The sequence below is a fragment of the Bombina bombina genome, chromosome 2 (genome assembly GCF_027579735.1).
Source record: "Bombina bombina isolate aBomBom1 chromosome 2, aBomBom1.pri, whole genome shotgun sequence".
Classification (NCBI taxonomy): domain Eukaryota; kingdom Metazoa; phylum Chordata; class Amphibia; order Anura; family Bombinatoridae; genus Bombina; species Bombina bombina.
Genome location: NC_069500.1, coordinates 1,401,366,294 through 1,401,388,984, shown reverse-complemented (window position 1 = coordinate 1,401,388,984; position 22,691 = coordinate 1,401,366,294). Strand labels below are relative to the sequence as shown.

General features: G+C 37.1%; 1 protein-coding gene across 1 annotated transcript in view; it reads right to left on the bottom strand.

The window, feature by feature from the left end:
* Positions 1-22,691, bottom strand: part of SIGLEC1 (sialic acid binding Ig like lectin 1) — a 220,220-nt gene that overhangs the window by 39,760 nt on the left and 157,769 nt on the right. Inside the window, exons 18-19 of the mRNA XM_053704329.1 lie at positions 18,425-18,679; positions 16,503-16,805 (exon numbers count right to left, since the gene is read on the bottom strand). Of these exons, the coding sequence (XP_053560304.1) occupies positions 16,503-16,805; positions 18,425-18,679 (558 nt within the window). The remainder of the gene's footprint in view (positions 1-16,502; positions 16,806-18,424; positions 18,680-22,691) is intronic.

Genomic DNA, 22,691 nt, shown 5'->3' with positions numbered 1-22,691 from the left:
GATTCCTATTTAAAGCTAAATACTTACCTGTAAAATAAATCCTAATATAGCTACAATATAAATTATAATTATATTATAGCTATTTTAGGATTAATATTTATTTTACAGGCAACTTTGTAATTATTTTAACCAGGTACAATAGCTATTAAATAGTTAAGAACTATTTAATAGTTACCTAGTTAAAATAATAACAAATTTACCTGTAAAATAAATCCTAACCTAAGATATAATTAAACCTAACACTACCCTATCAATAAAATAATTAAATAAACTACCTACAATTACCTACAATTAACCTAACACTACACTATCAATAAATTAATTAAACACAATTGCTACAAATAAATACAATTAAATAAACTATCTAAAGTACAAAAAATAAAAAAGAACTAAGTTACAGAAAATAATAAAATATTTACAAACATAAGAAAAATATTACAACAATTTTAAACTAATTACACCTACTCTAAGCCCCCTAATAAAATAACAAAGCCCCCCAAAATAAAAAATTCCCTACCCTATTCTAAAATACAAATATTACAAGCTCTTTTACCTTACCAGCCCTGAACAGGGCCCTTTGCGGGGCATGCCCCAAGGATTTCAGCTCTTTTGCCTGTAAAAAAAAACATACAATACCCCCCCCCCCAACATTACAACCCACCACCCACATACCCCTAATCTAACCCAAACCCCCCTTAAATAAACCTAACACTAATCCCCTGAAGATCTTCCTACCTTGTCTTCACCATACCAGGTTCACCGATCCGTCCTGGCTCCAAGATCTTCATCCAACCCAAGCGGGGGTTGGCGATCCATAATCCGGTGCTCCAAAGTCTTCCTCCTATCCGGCAAGAAGAGGACATCCGGACCGGCAAACATCTTCTCCAAGCGGCATCTTCTATCTTCTTCCATCCGATGACGACCGGCTCCATCTTGAAGACCTCCAGCGCGGATCCATCCTCTTCTTCCGACGACTAGACGACGAATGACGGTTCCTTTAAGGGACGTCATCCAAGATGGCGTCCCTCGAATTCCGATTGGCTGATAGGATTCTATCAGCCAATCGGAATTAAGGTAGGAATTTTCTGATTGGCTGATGGAATCAGCCAATCAGAATATAGTTCAATCCGATTGGCTGATCCAATCAGCCAATCAGATTGAGCTCGCATTCTATTGGCTGCTCCGATCAGCCAATAGAATGCGAGCTCAATCTGATTGGCTGATTGGATCAGCCAATCGGATTGAACTATATTCTGATTGGCTGATTCCATCAGCCAATCAGAAAATTCCTACCTTAATTCCGATTGGCTGATAGAATCCTATCAGCCAATCGGAATTCGAGGGACGCCATCTTGGATGACGTCCCTTAAAGGAACCGTCATTCGTCGTCTAGTCGTCGGAAGAAGAGGATGGATCCGCGCTGGAGGTCTTCAAGATGGAGCCGGTCGTCATCGGATGGAAGAAGATAGAAGATGCCGCTTGGAGAAGATGTTTGCCGGTCCGGATGTCCTCTTCTTGCCGGATAGGAGGAAGACTTTGGAGCACCGGATTATGGATCGCCAACCCCCGCTTGGGTTGGATGAAGATCTTGGAGCCAGGACGGATCGGTGAACCTGGTATGGTGAAGACAAGGTAGGAAGATCTTCAGGGGATTAGTGTTAGGTTTATTTAAGGGGGGTTTGGGTTAGATTAGGGGTATGTGGGTGGTGGGTTGTAATGTTGGGGGGGGGTATTGTATGTTTTTTTTTACAGGCAAAAGAGCTGAAATTCTTGGGGCATGCCCCGCAAAGGGCCCTGTTCAGGGCTGGTAAGGTAAAAGAGCTTGTAATATTTGTATTTTAGAATAGGGTAGGGAATTTTTTATTTTGGGGGGCTTTGTTATTTTATTAGGGGGCTTAGAGTAGGTGTAATTAGTTTAAAATTGTTGTAATATTTTTCTTATGTTTGTAAATATTTTATTATTTTCTGTAACTTAGTTCTTTTTTATTTTTTGTACTTTAGATAGTTTATTTAATTGTATTTATTTGTAGCAATTGTGTTTAATTAATTTATTGATAGTGTAGTGTTAGGTTAATTGTAGGTAATTGTAGGTAGTTTATTTAATTATTTTATTGATAGGGTAGTGTTAGGTTTAATTATATCTTAGGTTAGGATTTATTTTACAGGTAAATTTGTTATTATTTTAACTAGGTAACTATTAAATAGTTCTTAACTATTTAATAGCTATTGTACCTGGTTAAAATAATTACAAAGTTGCCTGTAAAATAAATATTAATCCTAAAATAGCTATAATATAATTATAATTTATATTGTAGCTATATTAGGATGTATTTTACAGGTAAGTATTTAGCTTTAAATAGGATTAATTTATTTAATAAGAGTTAATTAATTTTGTTAGATAAAAATTATATTTAACTTAGGGGGGTGTTAGTGTTAGGGTTAGACTTAGCTTTAGGGGTTAATACATTTATTAGAATAGCGGTGAGCTCCGGTCGGCAGATTAGGGGTTAATAATTGAAGGTAGGTGTCGGCGATGTTAGGGAGGGCAGATTAGGGGTTAATACTATTTATGATAGGGTTAGTGAGGCGGATTAGGGGTTAATAACTTTATTATAGTAGCGGTGCGGTCCAGTCGGCAGATTAGGGGTTAATAAGTGTAGGCAGGTGTCGGCGACGTTGTGGGGGGCAGATTAGGGGTTAATAAATATAACATAGGGGTCGGCGATGTTAGGGCAGCAGATTAGGGGTACATAGGGATAACGTAGGTGGCGGCGGTTTACGGAGCGGCAGATTAGGGGTTAATAATATAATGCAGGGGTCAGTGATAGCGGGGGCGGCAGATTAGGGGTTAATAAGTGTAAGGTTAGGGGTGTTTAGACTCGGGGTACATGTTAGGGTGTTAGGTGCAGACGTAGGAAGTGTTTCCCCATAGGAAACAATGGGGCTGCGTTAAGAGCTGAACGCTGCTTTTTTGCAGGTGTTAGGTTTTTTTTCAGCTCAAACTGCCCCATTGTTTCCTATGGGAGAATCGTGCACGAGCACGTTTTTGATGCCGGCCGCGTCCGTAAGCAACTCTGGTATCGAGAGTTGCATTTGCGGTAAATATGCTCTACGCTCCTTTTTTGGAGCCTAACGCAGCATTTGTTTGAACTCTCGATACCAGAGTTAAATTTATGGTGCGGCCAGAAAAAAACCTGCGGAGCGTTAACAGCCCTTTTACCGCCGAACTCCAAATCTAGGCCAAAGTAACTTACCTGTGAAATAAAACATAAGCTAGCTACAATATAACTAATAGTTATATTGTAGCCAGCTTAGGTTTTATTTCACAGGTAAGTTTGTATTTATTTTAACTATGTAGACTATTTAGTAAATAGTTATTAACTATTTACTAACTACCTAGTTAAAATAAATACAAACTTTCCTGTGAAAAAAAGTAAAACCTAAGCAGCCTTACACTAAAACCTAACATTACAAAATAAAAACTACCATTACAAAAAATATATGAAATTATCCAAAACAATAAAAAATATTCCTATTCTAATACCCTATTGAAAAAAAAAACACACCCAAAATAAAATAAAAAAATCTATAATACACAACCAAGGGCCCTTAAAAGGGCCTTTTGTAGGCCCTTAAAAGGGACTTTTGTAGGGCATTGCCCTAAAGAAATCAGCTATTTTCCTACAAAAGAAAAACAAACCCCCCCCCAACAGTATACAAACCCCCACCCCCCAAACCCACAAAATAAAAATAAAGTAAAACCTAATCTACCCATTGCCCTGAAAAGGGCATTTGTATGGGCATTACCCTTAAAAGGGCATTCAGCTATTTTGCTGCCCATTAAAAATAAAAAAATGGCTATTCTAAAAAAAAAAAAAAAAAAAAACGAGAAAAAAATTACACAAAATAACAAACAGAATATCCAAAATAATAACAATTATTCCAATTCGAATACCCATTTTAAAAAAAGACATCCCAACATAAAAGAAACCTAATCTATAATAAGCAACCAATAGCCCTTAAAAGTACCTTTTGTAGGGCATTGCCCTAAGGAAACAGCTCTTTTTCTAAATAAAAATACAAAGACCCAATAACATTACAAACCCCCACCCCCCAAACCCCCAAAATAAAAAAAAAAAAATCTAAAAAAACCTAATCTACCCATTGCCCTGAAAAGGGCATTTGTATAGGTATTGCCCTAAAAATGGCATTCAGCTCTTTTACTGCCCTTAAAAGGGCATTCAGCTCTTTTAAGAGTGCCTATTACCCTAATCTAAAAAAAAAATCCACCCCTAAAAACCTTAAAAAAACCTAACCATAACCCCTCTTTAGGTACTCACAGTTGCTGAAGTCCTGCTTGAACGATCTTCATCCCATCAGCTCCATTGCAGGATTGGCATCGTCTTCATACCTGAAAAGGTGGAGCGGTCGATGCGCGGAGGTCCAGGCGGAGGTCAAACTTTATCCAGGCGCCTCCGTCTTCATCTATCGAGGGACTGGCATCTTCTTCATCCCTGCGGAGGCGGAGGTCCATAGATCTGACGAGGGGGTCCTCTTCATGTGATAATCCATCGCAAACTGAGGATTGAAATGCAAGGTACCCCTTTTATACTGGGGGTACCATTGCATTCCTATTGGCTGAAAAATTTGAATCAGCCAATAGGAATAAGAGCTGCTTAAATCCTATTGGCTGTTCAAATCAGCCAATAGGATTTAAGCAGCTTTCATTCCTATTGGCTGATTTGAACAGCAAATAGGAATAAGAGCTGCTTAAATCTTATTTGCTAATTTGAACAGCCAATAGGATTTAAGCAGCTCTCATTCCTATTGGCTGTTCGAATCAGCCAATAGGAATGAGAGCTGCTTAAATCCTATTGGTTGATTTGAACAGTCAATAGAATTTAAGCAGCTCTTATTCATATTGGCCAATTCATTTTTTTCAGCCAATAGGAATGCAATGGTACCCCCAGTATAAAAGGGGTACCTTGCATTTAAATTCTCAGTGTGCGGCGGACGATCGCATGAAGAGGACCTCCACATCGGATCGATGGACCTCCGCGCATTGCTGCCACAGGGATGAAGAAGATGCTGGTCCCCAAATGGATGAAGATGGAGCCGCCGGGATGAAGATGGAGCCGTCTGGATGAAGATGGAGCTGCCTGGATGAAGATTGTTCAAGTACCTAAAGAGGGGTTAGTGGTTTAGGGTTTTTTTTTAAGGTTTTTCTGAGTGTTTTTTCTTTTAGATTGGGGTAATGGGCACTCTTAAAAGAGCTAAATGCCCTTTTAAGGGCAGTAAAAGTGTTGAATGCCCTTTTAAGGGCATTGCTCGTACAAATGCCCTTTTGAGGGCAATGGGTAGATTAGGTTTTTTAGATTTTTTTGTGGGTTTGGGGGGGTGGGGCTTTGTAATGTTATTGGGGCTTTGTATTTTTATTTAGAAAAAGAGCTGATTTCTTTAGGGCAATGCCCTACAAAAGGCCCTTTTAAGGGCTATTGGTAGTTTATTATAGATTAGATTTCTTTTATTTTGGCGGTGAGTTTTGTTAAAATGGGTATTCGAATAGGAGTAATTGTTATTATTTTGAATAATTCGTTTGTTATTTTGTGTAATGTTTTTTTTTTCGTTTTGGGATTTATTTATTTTTGAATAGCCATTTTTTATTTTTAATGGGCAGCAAAAGAGCTGAATGGCCTTTTTAAGGGCAATGCCCATACAAATGCCCTTTTCAGGGCAATGGGTATATTAGGTTTTACTTTATTTTTATTTTGTGGGTTTGGGGGGGGTGGGGGTTTGTATACTGTTAGGGGGTGTTTGTTTTTCTTTTGTAGGAAGAGAGCTGATTTCTTTAGGGCAATGCCCTACAAAAGGCCATTTTAAGGGTCCTTGGTAGTTTATTATAGATTCGTTTTTTTTTTATTTTGGGGTGTTTTTTTAAAAAAAAAAAAACAGGGTATTAGAATAGGAATAATTTTTATTGTTTTGGATCATTTTGTTTGTTATTTTTTGTAATGGTATTTTTTTTTATTTTTTGTAATTTTAGTCGGCCAGATTACGAGTTTTGCGTTATGAGTGGCTCGGTAATAATTTGCAAGTTATTGTCACCGCTCACCTCCCTATAGCGCTGTGGTAGCTCAGTTGATAAATGCCCTGACTACAAAAAAGCCTGTTTAAAAGATCCAAGGTCACAGGTTCAAATCTTGGCAGGGCAGACAGCCCTTCATCCTACCGAGGTCAATAAAATGAGTACCATTAAATTGGGTAATAATAACAACTATTACTATTCAGCTGCCGATTTGGTTAATTCCAAGAGCAAGCGCTTTGAGTTCCACTGGGAGAAAGGCGCTATATAAATACTAGTTGTTGTTGTTGTTGTTATTATTACAGGTTTGCAAAAGCTCGGCATTAGCAGGCAATATGGCAGCATTGAGCACCATACCCCACAAAATACCAGCGCTGCTTTGAACTGGTTTTACGTGCTCGTGCATGATTTCCCCATAGACATCAATGGGGAGAGCCAGCTAAAAAAAAAGCCTAACACCTGCAATAAAGGAGCATAAAGCTCCGTAACGCAGCCCCATTGATTCCTATGGGGAAAGAAAAGTTATGTTTACACCTAACATAAACCCAGAGTCTAAACACCCCTAATCTGCTTCCCCCGACATCGCTGAAACCTACATTACACTTATTAACCCCTAATCTGCTGCCCCCAATGTCGCCGCCACTGTACTAAAGTTATTAACCCCTAAACATAACCCTAAGTCTAAACCTAACCCTAACGAAACCCTAACCCTAACACCCACTAACTTTAACATAATTAAAATAAATCTAAATAAAAATTACAATTAATACCTAAAAAATCCTATTTAAAACTAAATACTTACCAATAAAATAAAACCTAACCTTGCTACAATATAACTAATAGTTATATTGTAGCTATCTTAGGTTTTATTTTTATTTCACTGGTAAGTTTGTATTTATTTGAACTAAGTAGACTAGTTAGTAAATAGTTTTTAACTATTTACTTACTACCTAGTTAAAATAAATACAAATTTACCTGTAAAATAAAACCTAACCTGTCTTACGCTAACACCTAACACTACAATTAAATCAAGCTGTAGAAAGAAAAAACGAGCGCAACCACGATTAACTGTATTTATTTAGAATAAGGTCACATAAAAAGCTTAAAAATGCACACTTACAAGATATGTGCATACAATATGCACGTAAAAGGTCTTTATTCTGACACCTCGGTCGGATCCCCACTGTGCAAGTCACTGTCAGATTATGATAATGGTGTTTGTTCCTTATTGGTCCTGACTTATTTACACAGACTTGGTACTCCCTGGTAATTTCGGCGGTCAGTTGGAAACAAAAAGTTCAAGGTTTTTGTGCCGTATAAGGACTTGCCTCTATGTTGTACTGGTCTTCTGAACGCGTTTTGTTCACACCCGGGTGAACTTTGTCAACAGGATAGTGTATTTTACGTGCATATAGTATGCACATATCTTGTAAGTGGGCATTTTTAAGCTTTTTATGTGACCTTATTCTAAATAAATACAGTGAATCGTGGTTGCGCTTGTTTTTTCTTTCTACAGCTCTATTCTACTTGAGGATTCAAACACAAGCAGGATCCTGGAACTAGCAGCACCGGAAAAGATTCACTGAATTACCTACCAGATTAACATCTAAGTGGATTACAATACTGGACCAAAACATGGTACTCTGAACTTTCATGAATAATTAAACATTCACTACCTTTGATCCAGCATTTAGGAAAGAGACGTTAGTACATCAGATTATTCATATTTTTATTATTATTGTTCTTTTATTGTTTATATGCCAAGCAGCTTTTTTAGACATATGATTTACCTGTGAAGTTACAGTTCAATATCAAAATGACCTGTGAGGATACAGTTTAACATCACAAATATACGTGTACTTCCACTAGTATAATCCATATTGCTGCCCCGTCACAGCTACCTGCCGGGGCTCATTTTGTTCATTACCAATACCATTTGGGTAGCATTACTCTGTCGACCCAACTTTAAAATGTTAATTTTAATTGTATGTGAGATTCTGGTATGGTAGTAATATCTTTTCTTTTTTAATATCTTTTCAGTATCTTCTAATATTTTAGTTTCTACTTAGTATATGTCAGCGTGCAGCCTGTAGCCTAGTTATAGTATTGCTCTACTATTTATTTAGAAGTTAATTTTGTACAATTAAATCAATTACATTAATTAAATACAATTAACTAAATTACAAAAAATAAACACTAAATTACACACAATAAAAAAGAAATTATCAACTATTAAAGCTAATTTCACTTAATCTAATAGTCCTATCAAAATAAACCCCCCCAAATAAAAAACCTCTAGCCTAAACTAAACTGCCAATAGCCCTTTAAAGGGCCTCTTGCAGGGCATTGCCCCAAAGAAATCATCTCTTTTACCTGTAAAAAGAAATACAAACAACCCCCCAACAGTAAAACCCACCACCCACACAACCAAACCCCCCAAATAAAATCCTATCTAAAAAACCTAAGCTCCCCATTGCCCTGAAAAGTGCATTTGGATGGGCATTGCCCTTAAAAGGGAATTTAGCTCTTTTCCATTGCCCAAATCCTAAGCTAAAAATAAAACCCACCCAATAAACCCTTACTTACAGTTTTTGAAGACCGGACATCCATCCTCATCCAGCCGGGAGAAGTCTTCATCCAAGCAGGCAGAATTCCTCAACGAAGCCGGGAGAAGTCTTCATCCAAGTGGCAAGAAGTGGTCCTCCAGGCGGGCAGAAGTCTTCATCCAGATGGCATCTTCTATCTTCATCCTTCCAACGTGGAGCGGCTCCATCTTCAAGACATCTAGCACGGAGCATCCTCTTCTGTCGATGGCTACTGAAGAATGAAGGTTCCTTTAAGGCACGACATCCAAGATGGCGTCCTTTAAATTCCGATTGGCTGAATTCTATCAGCCAATTGGAATTATAGTTGAAAAAATCCAATTGGCTGATCCAATCAGCCAATAGTATCGAGCTTGCATTCTATTGACTGATTGGAACATCAGCCAATAGGATTTTTTCAACTTTAATTCCGATTGGCTGATAGAATTCTATTAGCCAATCGGAATTCAAGGGATACCATCTTGGATGATGTCCCTTAAAGGAACCTTCATTCTTCAATAGCCGTTGACAGAAGAGGATGCTCCGCGCCGGATGTCTTGAAGATGGAGCCACTCCGCGTCGGAAGGATGAAGATAGAAGATGCCGTCTGGATGAAGACTTCTGCCCACCTTGAGGACTACTTCTTGCTGCTTGGATGAAGACTTCTCCCGGCTTCATTGAGGAATTCTGCCCGCTTGGATGAAAACTTCTACTGGCTGGATGAGAATGGATGTCCGGTCTTCAAAAACTGTAAGTGGATCTTCAGGGGTTAGTGTTAGGTTTTTTTAAGGGTTTATTGCCCATCCAAATGCCCTTTTCAGGGCAATGAGGAGTTTAAGTTTTTTTAGATAGGATTTTATTTGGGGGGTTTGGTTGTGTGGGTGGTGGGTTTTACTGTTGGGGGGTTGTTTGTATTTTTTTTTACAGGAAAAAGAGCTGATTTCTTTGGGGCAATGCCCCGCAAAAGGCCCTTTTAAGGGATATTGGCAGTTTAGTTTAGGCTAGGGTTTTTTTTTTATTTTGGGGGGCTTTTTTATTTTGATAGGGCTATTAGATTAGGTGTAATTAGTTTAAATATTTGAGAATTTCTTTTTTTATTTTGTGTAATTTAGTGTTTATTTTTTTTGTAATTTAGTTAATTGTATTTAATTAATGTAATTGATTTAATTGTAGTGTAATGTTAGGTGCTAGTGTAAGACAGGTTAGGTTTTATTTTACAGGTAATTTTATATGGCCTAGATTTGGAGTTCGGCGGTAAAAGGGCTGTTAACGCTCCGCGGGCTTTTTTCTGGCCGCACCATAAAATTAACTCTGGTATCGAGAGTCCAAACAAATGCTGCGTTAGGCTCCAAAAATGGAGCGTAGAGAATTTTTACCGCAAATGCAACTCTCGATACCAGAGTTGCTTACGGACGCGGCCGGCCTCAAAAACGTGCTCGTGCACGATTCTCCCATAGGAAACAATGGGACTGTTTGAGCTGAAAAAAAACCTAACACCTGCAAAAAAGCAGCGTTCAGCTCCTAACGCAGCCCCATTGTTTCCTATGGGGAAACACTTCCTACGTCTGCACCTAACACTCTAACATGTACCCCGAGTCTAAACACCCCTACCCTTACACTTATTAACCCCTAATCTGCCGCCCCCGCTATCGCTGACCCCTGCATATTTTTTTTAACCCCTAATCTGCCGCTCCGTAAACCGCCGCAACCTACGTTCTCCCTATGTACCCCTAATCTGCTGACCTAACATCGCCGACCCCTATATTATATTTATTAACCCCTAATCTGCCCCCCTCAACGTCGCCGACACCTGCCTACACTTATTAACCCCTAATCTGCCGAGCGGACCTGAGCGCTACTATAATAAAGTTATTAACCCCTAATCCGCCTCACTAACCCTATCATAAATAGTATTAACCCCTAATCTGCCCTCCCTAACATCGCCGACAGCTACCTTCAATTATTAACCCCTAATCTGCCGAGCGGAGCTCACCGCTATTCTAATAAATGGATTAACCCCTAAAGCTAAGTCTAACCCTAACACTAACACCCCCCTAAGTGAAATATAATTTTTATCTAACGAAATTAATTAACTCTTATTAAATAAATTATTCCTATTTAAAGCTAAATACTTACCTGTAAAATAAATCCTAATATAGCTACAATATAAATTATAATTATATTATAGCTATTTTAGGATTAATATTTATTTTACAGGCAACTTTGTAATTATTTTAACCAGGTACAATAGCTATTAAATAGTTAATAACTATTTAATAGTTACCTAGTTAAAATAATAACACATTTACCTGTAAAATAAATCCTAACCTAAGTTATAATTAAACCTAACACTACCCTATCAATAAAATAATTAAATAAACTACCTACAATTACCTACAATTAACCTAACACTACACTATCAATAAATTAATTAAACACAATTCCTACAAATAAATACAATTAAATAAACTAGCTAAAGTACAAAAAATAAAAAAGAACTAAGTTACAGAAAATAAAAAAATATTTACAAACATAAGAAAAATATTACAACAATTTTAAACTAATTACACCTACTCTAAGCCCCCTAATAAAATAACAAAGCCCCCCAAAATAAAAAATTCCCTACCCTATTCTAAATTAAAAAAGTTACAAGCTCTTTTACCTTACCAGCCCTGAACAGGGCCCTTTGCGGGGCATGCCCCAAGAATTTCAGCTCTTTTGCCTGTAAAAAAAAACATACAATACCCCCCCCCCCAACATTACAACCCACCACCCACATACCCCTAATCTAACCCAAACCCCCCTTAAATAAACCTAACACTAATCCCCTGAAGATCTTCCTACCTTGTCTTCACCATCCAGGTATCACCGATCCGTCCTGGCTCCAAGATCTTCATCCAACCCAAGCGGGGGTTGGCGATCCATAATCCGGTCCAGAAGAGGCTCCAAAGTCTTCCTCCTATCCAGCAAGAAGAGGACATCCGGACCGGCAAACATCTTCTCCAAGCGGCATCTTCGATCTTCTTCCATCCGGAGCGAAGCGGCAGGATCCTGAAGACATCCAGCGCGGAACATCCATCCGGACCGACGACTGAACGACGAATGACTGTTCCTTTAAGGGACGTCATCCAAGATGGCGTCCCTCGAATTCCGATTGGCTGATAGGATTCTATCAGCCAATCGGAATTAAGGTAGGAATTTTCTGATTGGCTGATGGAATCAGCCAATCAGAATCAAGTTCAATCCGATTGGCTGATCCAATCAGCCAATCAGATTGAGCTCGCATTCTATTGGCTGTTCCGATCAGCCAATAGAATGCGAGCTCAATCTGATTGGCTGATTGGATCGGCCAATCGGATTGAACTAGATTCTGATTGGCTGATTCCATCAGCCAATCAGAAAATTCCTACCTTAATTCCGATTGGCTGATAGAATCCTATCAGCCAATCGGAATTCGAGGGACGCCATCTTGGATGACGTCCCTTAAAGGAACAGTCATTCGTCGTTCAGTCGTCGGCCCGGATGGATGTTCCGCGCTGGATGTCTTCAGGATCCTGCCGCTTCGCTCCGGATGGAAGAAGATCGAAGATGCCGCTTGGAGAAGATGTTTGCCGGTCCGGATGTCCTCTTCTTGCCGGATAGGAGGAAGACTTTGGAGCCTCTTCTGGACCGGATTATGGATCGCCAACCCCCGCTTGGGTTGGATGAAGATCTTGGAGCCAGGACGGATCGGTGATACCTGGATGGTGAAGACAAGGTAGGAAGATCTTCAGGGGATTAGTGTTAGGTTTATTTAAGGGGGGTTGGGTTAGATTAGGGGTATGTGGGTGGTGGGCTGTAATGTTGGGGGGGGGGGTATTGTATGTTTTTTTTTACAGGCAAAAGAGCTGAAATTCTTGGGGCATGCCCCGCAAAGGGCCCTGTTCAGGGCTGGTAAGGTAAAAGAGCTTGTAACTTTTTTAATTTAGAATAGGGTAGGGAATTTTTTATTTTGGGGGGCTTTGTTATTTTATTAGGGGGCTTAGAGTAGGTGTAATTAGTTTAAAACTGTTGTAATATTTTTCTTATGTTTGTAAATATTTTTTTATTTTCTGTAACTTAGTTCTTTTTTATTTTTTGTACTTTAGCTAGTTTATTTAATTGTATTTATTTGTAGGAATTGTGTTTAATTAATTTATTGATAGTGTAGTGTTAGGTTAATTGTAGGTAATTGTAGGTAGTTTATTTAATTATTTTATTGATAGGGTAGTGTTAGGTTTAATTATATCTTAGGTTAGGATTTATTTTACAGGTAAATTTGTTATTATTTTAACTAGGTAACTATTAAATAGTTCTTAACTATTTAATAGTTATTGTACCTGGTTAAAATAATTACCAAGTTGCCTGTAAAATAAATATTAATCCTAAAATAGCTATAATATAATTATAATTTATATTGTAGCTATATTAGGATTTATTTTACAGGTAAGTATTTAGCTTTAAATAGGAATAATTTATTTAATAAGAGTTAATTTATTTCGTTAGATGTAAATTATATTTAACTTAGGGGGGTGTTAGTGTTAGGGTTAGACTTAGCTTTAGGGGTTAATACATTTATTAGAATAGCGGTGAGGTCCGCTCGGCAGATTAGGGGTTAATAATTGAAGGTAGCTGTCGGCGATGTTAGGGAGGGCAGATTAGGGGTTAATACTATTTATGATAGGGTTAGTGATGCGGATTAGGGGTTAATAACTTTATTATAGTAGCGCTCAGGTCCGGTCGGCAGATTAGGGGTTAATAAGTGTAGGCAGGTGTCGGCGACGTTGAGGGGGGCAGATTAGGGGTTAATAAATATAATATAGGGGTCGGCGGTGTTAGGGGTAGCAGATTAGGGGTACATAGGGATAACGTAGGTGGCGGCGCTTTGCGGTCGGAAGATTAGGGGTTAATTATTTTAAGTAGCTGGCGGCGACGTTGTGGGGGGCAGATTAGGGGTTAATAAATGTAATACAGGGGTCGGCGGGGTTAGGGGCAGCAGATTAGGGGTACATAAGTATAACGTAGGTGGCGGCGCTTTGCGGTCGGAAGATTAGGGGTTAATTATTTTAAGTAGCTGGCGGCGACGTTGTGGGGGGCAGATTAGGGGTTAATAAATGTAATACAGGGGTCGGCGGGGTTAGGGGCAGCAGATTAGGGGTACATAAGTATAACGTAGGTGGCGGTCGGCAGATTAGGGGTTAAAAATTTTAATCGAGTGGCGGCGATGTGGGGGGACCTCGGTTTAGGGGTACATAGGTAGTTTATGGGTGTTAGTGTACTTTAGGGTACAGTAGTTAAGAGCTTTATGAACCGCCGTTAGCCAGAAAGCTCTTAACTCCTGCTATTTTCAGGCGGCTGGAGTCTTGTCGTTAGAGCTCTAACGCTCACTTCAGAAACGACTCTAAATACCAGCGTTAGAAAGATCCCATTGAAAAGATAGGCTACGCAAATGGCGTAGGGGGATCTGCGGTATGGAAAAGTCGCGGCTGAAAAGTGAGCGTTAGACCCTTTAATCACTAACTCCAAATACCAGCGGGCGCCCAAAACCAGCGTTAGGAGCCTCTAACGCTGGTTTTGACAGCTACCGCCGAACTCCAAATCTAGGCCTATTTATTTTAACTAGATAGTTAGTAAATAGTTAATAACTATTTACTAACTAGTCTACCTAGTTAAAATAAATACAAACTTGCCTGTGAAATAAATATAAAACCTAAGATTGCTACATTGTTACTATTAGTTATGTTGTAGCTAGCTTAGGGTTTATTTTACAGGTAAGTATTTAGTTTTAAATAGGAATTATTTAATTAATGATAGTAATTTTTATTTAGATTTATTTTAATTATATTAAAGTTAGGGGTGTTAGGGTTAGACTTAGGGTTAGGTTTAGGGGTTAATAACTTTAGTATAGTGGCGGCAGTGACGTTGGGGGGGCAGATTAGGGGTTAATAATATTTAACTAGTGTTTGCAATGCGGGAGTGTGGCAGTTTAGGGGTTAATATGTTTATTATAGTGGCGGCGATGTCTGGAGCGGCAAATTAGGGGTTAATAATTGTATTTTAGTGTTTGCGATGCGGGAGGCCTCGGTTTAGGGGTTAATAGGTAGTTTATGGGTGTTAGTGTACTTTGTAACACTTTCGTTATGAGTTTTATGCTACAGATTTGTAATGGAAAAGTCATAACTACTGACTTTAGATGGCGGTACGAATCTTGACGGTATAGGCTGCACCACTCACTTTTTGGCCTCCCAGGCAAAACTCGTAATACCGGCGCTATGGAAGTCCCATTGGAAAAGGACTTTTTGAAAGGTGCGGTAGTTACGTTATGGCCAAAAAAGTGTGCGGTATAACTCTACCTGCAAGACTCGTAATAGCAGCGGTAGTGAAAATGCAGCGTTTTCACTCATAATGCAAAACTCGTAATCTAGCCGAGTGTTTTTTGTAATGGTAGGTTTTTTTATTTTTCTAATGTTAGGTTTTAGTGTAAGGTAGCTTAGGTTTTACTTTTATTTCACAGGTAAGTTAAGTTTGTATTTATTTTAACTAGGCAGTTAGTAAATAGTTAATAACTATGTACTAACTAGTCTAGCTAGTTAAAATAAATACAAACTTACCTGTCAAATAAAAATAAAACCAAAGCTAGCTATAATACAACTATTAGTTATATTGTAGCTAGCTTAGGTTTTATTTCACAGGTAAGTATGTATTTAGTTTTAAACAGGTATTTATTTAGTTAATAATTTTAACTTTAATTTAGGTCTATTTAAATTATGTTAAAGTTAGGGGGTGTTAGGGTTAGGTTTAGGGTTAGGTTTAGGGTTTAATATAGTTTAATTTAGGATGTTGCGATGTGGGGGGCGGAGGTTTAGGGGTTAATTAATAGGTTTAGTTAGTGTCAGCGATGTGGGGGGCGGAGGTTTAGGGGTTAATTAATAGGTTTAGTTAGTGTCGGCGATGTTGGGGAACTGCGATCTAGGGGTTAATAGGTTTAGTTAGTGTTGGTGATGTTTGGGAACGGCGGTTTAGGGGTTAATACTTTATTTAGTGATTAATTTAGTGTTGGCAATGTTTGGGAACGACGGTTTAGGGATTAATAGGTTTAGGCAGTGTTGGCGTTCTGGGGGTGTGTGGTTTAGGGGTTAATAGGTTTAGTTTGTGTCCGTGATGTCGGGGTACTGCGGTTTAGGGGTTAATAATTTTATTTTGTGATTTAGTTAGTGTCGGCGATGTGGGGGGTGGCGGTTTAGGGGTTAATAGGTTTAGCTAGTGTTAGTGATGTAGAGGGACGGCAATTTAGGGGTTAATATAGTGACCATATTGCTGCTTTAAAAATTGACACATATGAAAAATACATATGTCAGGGCTGTTTTCAGGCCTGTTCAAAGAAATTTTTTGTATAAGAACCCTGACATGTATTTTTTATATGTGTCCCGTCTTAAAGCCGCAATATGGTCAGCCTAGGTTAATAGCTTTATTTAGTGGCGGCGTGGGTGGCGGCGGTTTAACATATTTTTTTCGCCAATTGCCGGAACATTAGTTAGAAATAACAATTTGTCCGTAATAATGATACGGTCTGACATTAATAATAATTCGATTACGGTTTCGAATGAATCCAAATTTCAAAATTCGTAACAACACGAATAAATGCAAAACCGAATTACCGACACATACCAAATTATTGCGAATGTCTCAAACCCAATTTTTTACGACTCAAATTGGAAAAAAATGAAGCGAACCAAATTTTTCGATCGTGCACAAGTCTATTTACAACACTAAAACATTTTTCTTAGAAAACCCTCACAAAACGTTTAACCCAAACTTACCTTTTATAGTAAAAATAATAGATGATTTTGTTGCTCCTAATTTATTGCTAGCAGTGCATACATAGCGTCCAGAATCTTCAGCTGTGATGTCTCTGATCTCCAGTCTCAAGTAATTGTGCGAAGATGATACCCAGATCCTTTGATTATTGTCGGCCAGAGACAGAGCTGTGCTGGTCAGGAGCACATCACCCTTATACAGGGTAATCACAGATTCAGGGACACTGTCAGTGCGGCACAGTATGATGCCCTGCTTTTGTTCAGGCATTTCTAAGTATGATGTCATCAGAGGGCGCCTTGGAGCATCTGTAAGACAGCATTTATAGTAGGTCTACAATACAATATTGTGATGTTTGTTTGTATGTTATTGTTCCGTGTTTCCTAGTTATATAATAATATAAAATAATTAATAAACAATGCAATATTATTGTAATGCAATATGACCACAAAAAGCCCCCCCCAAGTAATTCTTACTCATGTCCGGTTAATGTGATATTTGCTGAACAAATTACAGCCATCTTGACATAGATTTCTAGTAGTTTTCCCATAGTCCTGTCCCAGTGGTTTCCATTAAATGCGCAAACAGGTTAAACACTCTTGGGTGCTGTTGTTAAAGTCTCAAACATTACACTTTTTCAGGCCTCATTGCACTGAGATCTTAAAGTGTGCAAGCAATGCAAGCTTTTCTCTTTTTAAATTTCTTTTTATGTATAATAATTAGTGCTGCCCAGGCATATGCCTAGTTGGAGCTATGTTCTTAATTATATTTCAGTATGTACTTCCATATAAAAATATAATAAAGCACATAACTCCAATTAGACTAATGACTAAATTTAAAATAAATTCTTAAAATGTACTTTTAGATGTTGGCCGCTTCAGTAGCGTATGGCTATATTTTTTGGAAACAAGCCCTCTGTTGACAGATTACAATTAAAAATAGCAATAATACTAGATAAAACTGCTGCTAATATATGTGGATTTTTTCTTTATTTTAATGTTGTTAAATCAAGGTCTACATCATATTTAGACAATAGTGATAAAACCGAACATAAAAAATCCTATTATATGACAATTACTACTTCCTGTAGTGATTAAACTATTTATCTATTAAACCATACCTTTCTAACCAGTTGTGGTGCTATAGGGGTGGTGCTATAGGGGTCTTAGCAAGGTTTACGAGCACCAACAATTATTGCAATAGCAACCCCAAACCAAAAAGTGTCAACAACCATAAATTTGCAAAGCAGTCCCTTTCTGAAATGGCTTAACTCAGGACAAGAAAATAATTAATGTCTTGGGAATTTCAAGTAAACATTAATAAAAATTCTGAATCTGTTCATTATTTTATATGTAATGATACATTTTTATGTATGTATGATAGTGTCAAATAACTTTTGTTACCTCAGCAAAAAAAAAAAAAAAGAAAAATGAAGTGAGCAGACGGGGGGCTTAAGATAATAAATACAACGGAACGAATAAAAGGTATTGGACACTATCATACATACATACAAATGTACTATTACACATAAAGAGCCAAATGACAAGTGGAGTGCAAAATATTGCTTTTGCGAAAGTGATATTTGCACTCCACTTTGTAATACCAGCACACACAAATTTACGCTGGTATTACAAGTTAGGGGCAATGTGAATGCAACCTCACGTTTGCATTGCAGAAGCATTGGGCTCACAAGAGCGCACTTCCATTTGCTCCAATGTGAGCCTCGTTCTCATGCCGTAAGCATGAGCAATTGTGATGGCTGGTTATTTATTGTGTGCCCGTAAACGGGTGAATTTGCCCGTTTATGGGCGTGCGATAAATTAGCGCTTCACTAGCCCAAAATAATGCACAGACAAATGTGTAATATAACTAATTCTCAGTTTTAAGCAAAATACATGTATTTTTGAACATATAATGTAAATCTTACAGTGTACGTTTATTCCAACCATAGATGAGATTATGCTTCTGTTCCCGTGCTGTGCTAGACAGTGGTACGAGCCGATGTCAGCGCTGGTAACATTGCGCAGCAACAGAGAGACCTCAGAACCTTCCCTCATTAATTTGTTATTTTTGTACCAGGTGTAAATAAATTTGTTTTGGGCTTTGCTGGGGATCTCACACGTTAGATTCATTGATGCACCTTCTGCTAATTCTGTAGATGGAAACACTGCAACTCTTGCAGCTAAAGAAAAACAATACAATTTTATAGTAACAATCATGGGAATAATATATAATATATACAGTATATATATATATATATATATATATATATATATATATATGATATAATATTTAATATATATAAAAACACATAGGGGCCGATTTATCAATGGTCTGTCCGACATGATCCACTCATATGCTGTCTGCATTTATCATTGCAGAATAGCGAGGGGGGGGAGTCAATCAGCCCGATAGTTTAGGATCGGGTGAATTCATGTCCGCAGCCACAGAGGCAGCGGACCAGTTAAGAAGCAGCCATTCAGCCCTTGATAAATCAGACCCATAGTATATGATCTCAGATAAAAAGCACCAGACCTAATATATTACATCTGTAAATCTAACAACTGCATCATTTACAGATCTGTTGAATCAGTTACTATTAACATGAGTTGCTGTAATCGCATGCTAACCCGAAGTGACCTGTTCTTCACATTGAAACATATGTAATATTTATATTTAAATATAGATCTGTATATATTTATATAGATATAAAGGTATAGATATAGATTGAATAAAATGTATTCAAATATATACAGAAATGTATATAGAAAAATAAAAATGACATTTATTTCTCCATGAAGAACATTGGAATGTAGAATATTTACTATATGTACGCAGTTAAACACATTTTTAAATATTAAAAATGAATACATTATTTTTAATGTTTTAAGGTATTTGACTGCAAAGGGCCCACATGTCTATGTATGCATATATTGTATATGTTAGAGCACTTTTTTTGTCAAACACCTTATACAATATATCGTTATAACTTTTTTTTTAAAATTATTTTTTAAATAAAAAATATAAGATAGTGTTTATATAAGTGTAACAGTATTTTAATGTATTTATGTTGTGTTTTATGCAACTTTTTTTAACTCACTACCTTTACGCAAGTTTTTCAGTCGTGCTAACCCGAGGATCGCAAATCACGTTTGCGCTTTAGCGAACACATTAACTTTCAACTTGTAATACGTGCACTATTTCCGACCCTGATAAAAGGCTAAAAAAATCCAATATCGATTGTGCACAAAAGTTAGTGCACCATTGTAATCAAGTCCTATAAGTGATGGTTGTTGAAGCGATGCATATTTATATAGGCTAAGGGGACCACCATCTTAGAGCTAATATATTCTTATACCCTGTAACAAAATCAGTGATAATGCCATTTTTCATTTATTTTTTGCAGCTTTGTTGTGTGCTAAAGTTAGCACACAATAAAGAGGGAGAGCTTTACATTTTGCAGTTTTTATTAACAGTTTAAATGTATGTAAAAAAATAATATAGAATAATGGTGCCACTGTAAAAATGTACAGCTCCTGCTCTGTATCCTGCACGCTAACATTACGTGCACAAATTAGCGACTCTGACTGTGCACCCCTTTTGTTACAGGGTTATAAACTATACAAAATGGCTGCCAAGTTAATGGCACCTGTGGGAGAAATAAGAGAACGGCTCTGAAGAGAGCTGCTGGCAACGGAAGAAAAATAATAACACAATGGTTGTAACCATTTTGTTGAAGTTGTGTTCAGTAGATTCATGTTCCTTTAATTGAGCACATTCAAAGGAGAGGAAGTAACTAGTGATGTTCCTTAGGGGTCCTTGAGATTCTTTTGTTTAACATGTTTATCTGTGACACTAATAGTGGACACCAGGTGGGTCTTTTTTATGGATGGGCAAATGTGCTTAAAGTGTAATTCGTTTGGTAGAACAAATAGTCCTGTGGACATTCAAAATGTTGACAAGAATGAAAATACATTACGATTCTGTAATCCAATGTGTTTTCAAATGTTACTTTCATTTCTGAATGCTCATAATCAGATTGAATATCCACATTCCAAATTTCAAATGTAACATTCAATTTGACAAATACTATTCAGAAGTTCAATAGTTGTGTAATATTTGAATTTGAATATTGCATAATTTGAATATTACATTTAAAGAGAGCATTAGAAATACTATTACAAATATATCAATTCAAATTTTTTTAATTTGAATATTGAATAATTTGAATAGAATTATTGGAAAAAATTGAATAAAATTTTACATTAGAAATACTATTACATTAAATGAATGTTAGAATGTTATAAGAGAGTAGATGTTCTGTGAAGAATAGACCAAATGAGTATTGAACAAAACTGGATGACTGGGCAGATGGGGGGATATAAAGTGTGACACAGCAGAGTGCAGAGTACTTCATTTAGGATGTAAAAACACAGAGGTTATTTACAGGCTAAACATCACATTAATGACAGTAATAATAGCATTGGATGTGGGAAATTTTATTTCAAAACATTTACATCTGGTAAATAATGCAGTAGAATGTTTGGCTAATTAGGAAAATGTATAAGCAGCAGAAAAGTGAATTTCTTATGGATTGCTGCTTGGGTCTCATCTTTTATATTGTTAAGAGTCCTGGAGAATGTATCTTCAGATTGATGTAAACTGTTGTAAGCTGCTAAAATGGTACATGTTGTAAATAATAAGCTCCTGTAGCAGGTATGAAATGCGTTAGATGGACTCTCCCTTACTGAGATGTGCTTTTGTACTTTTATCATGAAATAATAAAGATTTAGCTTCAGGATAATCACTTATTTATAGGGAGCGTAGTTGATTACCAAATAAACTTCCAAAAGAGAAAGGGCAAAGACAGAGAATGGGAGAACTTGAATATGTGTAAAGCTGTCCTACAAAAATTAGTCGAAGAGAGCATTGACCTATTCATTTTCTTCTAAAAATCTATGGTTCTATGTTTAACAAAACTCCCAATTTAAACAGACATTGGGCTAGATTATGCATGTGCGTCGGAAGTAGCGCTCATATTACAAGTTGAAAGTAAACGCTCGTGCACAATTGAATTTAAAAAATCAGTGTTAATTACTATTATATATTATGCAAATGTCTATGAAGATTATCCTTATTTCTACAAGTTACAAGGCTACATGACAAGTGGCGCTCTGTTGTTAGCACAGGACACAATAAGAAATATCATGACTGCACTAGCTAGCGCATATATTACAATATGAAAGTAAATGGTTGTGCTTGAGCGCATTTACTTTCATATTGTAATATGCACAAAAGCTTTTACTGTGGCCATTCAGAGAAGAGGCCAGATGTGAATAAGCTCCGGCTAGCTCTGTGCATAATACAGCAGGTTCAGGTAATCATCAGGATAATAAAAGGGATATGGAACCAAAAATTTTTATTTTATGAATCACCGGATTAGCACGCCTGAAGACCTAGGGGTAGATTTATCATGCAGCGTATGGCATGAAGCTGTTTCCGCACGACCCTTCAGGCTCACCAGAAACATAAGTTAACTCATCCGCAGCCTCTGGGAGGGGCGACTGCAATCATCCCGATCCGATACAAATGGGATGATTGACTCACCCGGGCATGAAAGTGCAGTGAATGTGCAGGGGGGGCATTGCACAAGCATTTCACCAGAAATGTTTGTGAAATGATAAATGCAGACAGCGTATGCTGTTGGCATTTGTCGATGTCGGGCGGACATGATCCGCTACAGCAGATCATGCCACCTGACATTTGATAAATATACCCCTAGCATAAAGTGTAAGGTTTAAAAAAAAAAAAAAATTCACCAAACACAACATAAATACATTAAAATACACTATTACACACATATATACACTTTCTGATAAAATACTTTAGATAAATATTAATAAACATGTTTATAAGGGTAAATGTATGGTATATGTATGGCAAGGTATTTGACTGTGAAGGGGTATAATATAAATATATGCCAAATATGTTTATGTGTGTGTATATATATATATAAGTATATATATATATATATATATATATATATATATATATATACACTTATGTATACACACACATACACATATTTACGTAATATATATATGTGTGTGTAGATTTATGTGTATGTATGTGTATACATTAGTATATATATATATAAATATATATATATATATATATATATATATATATATATA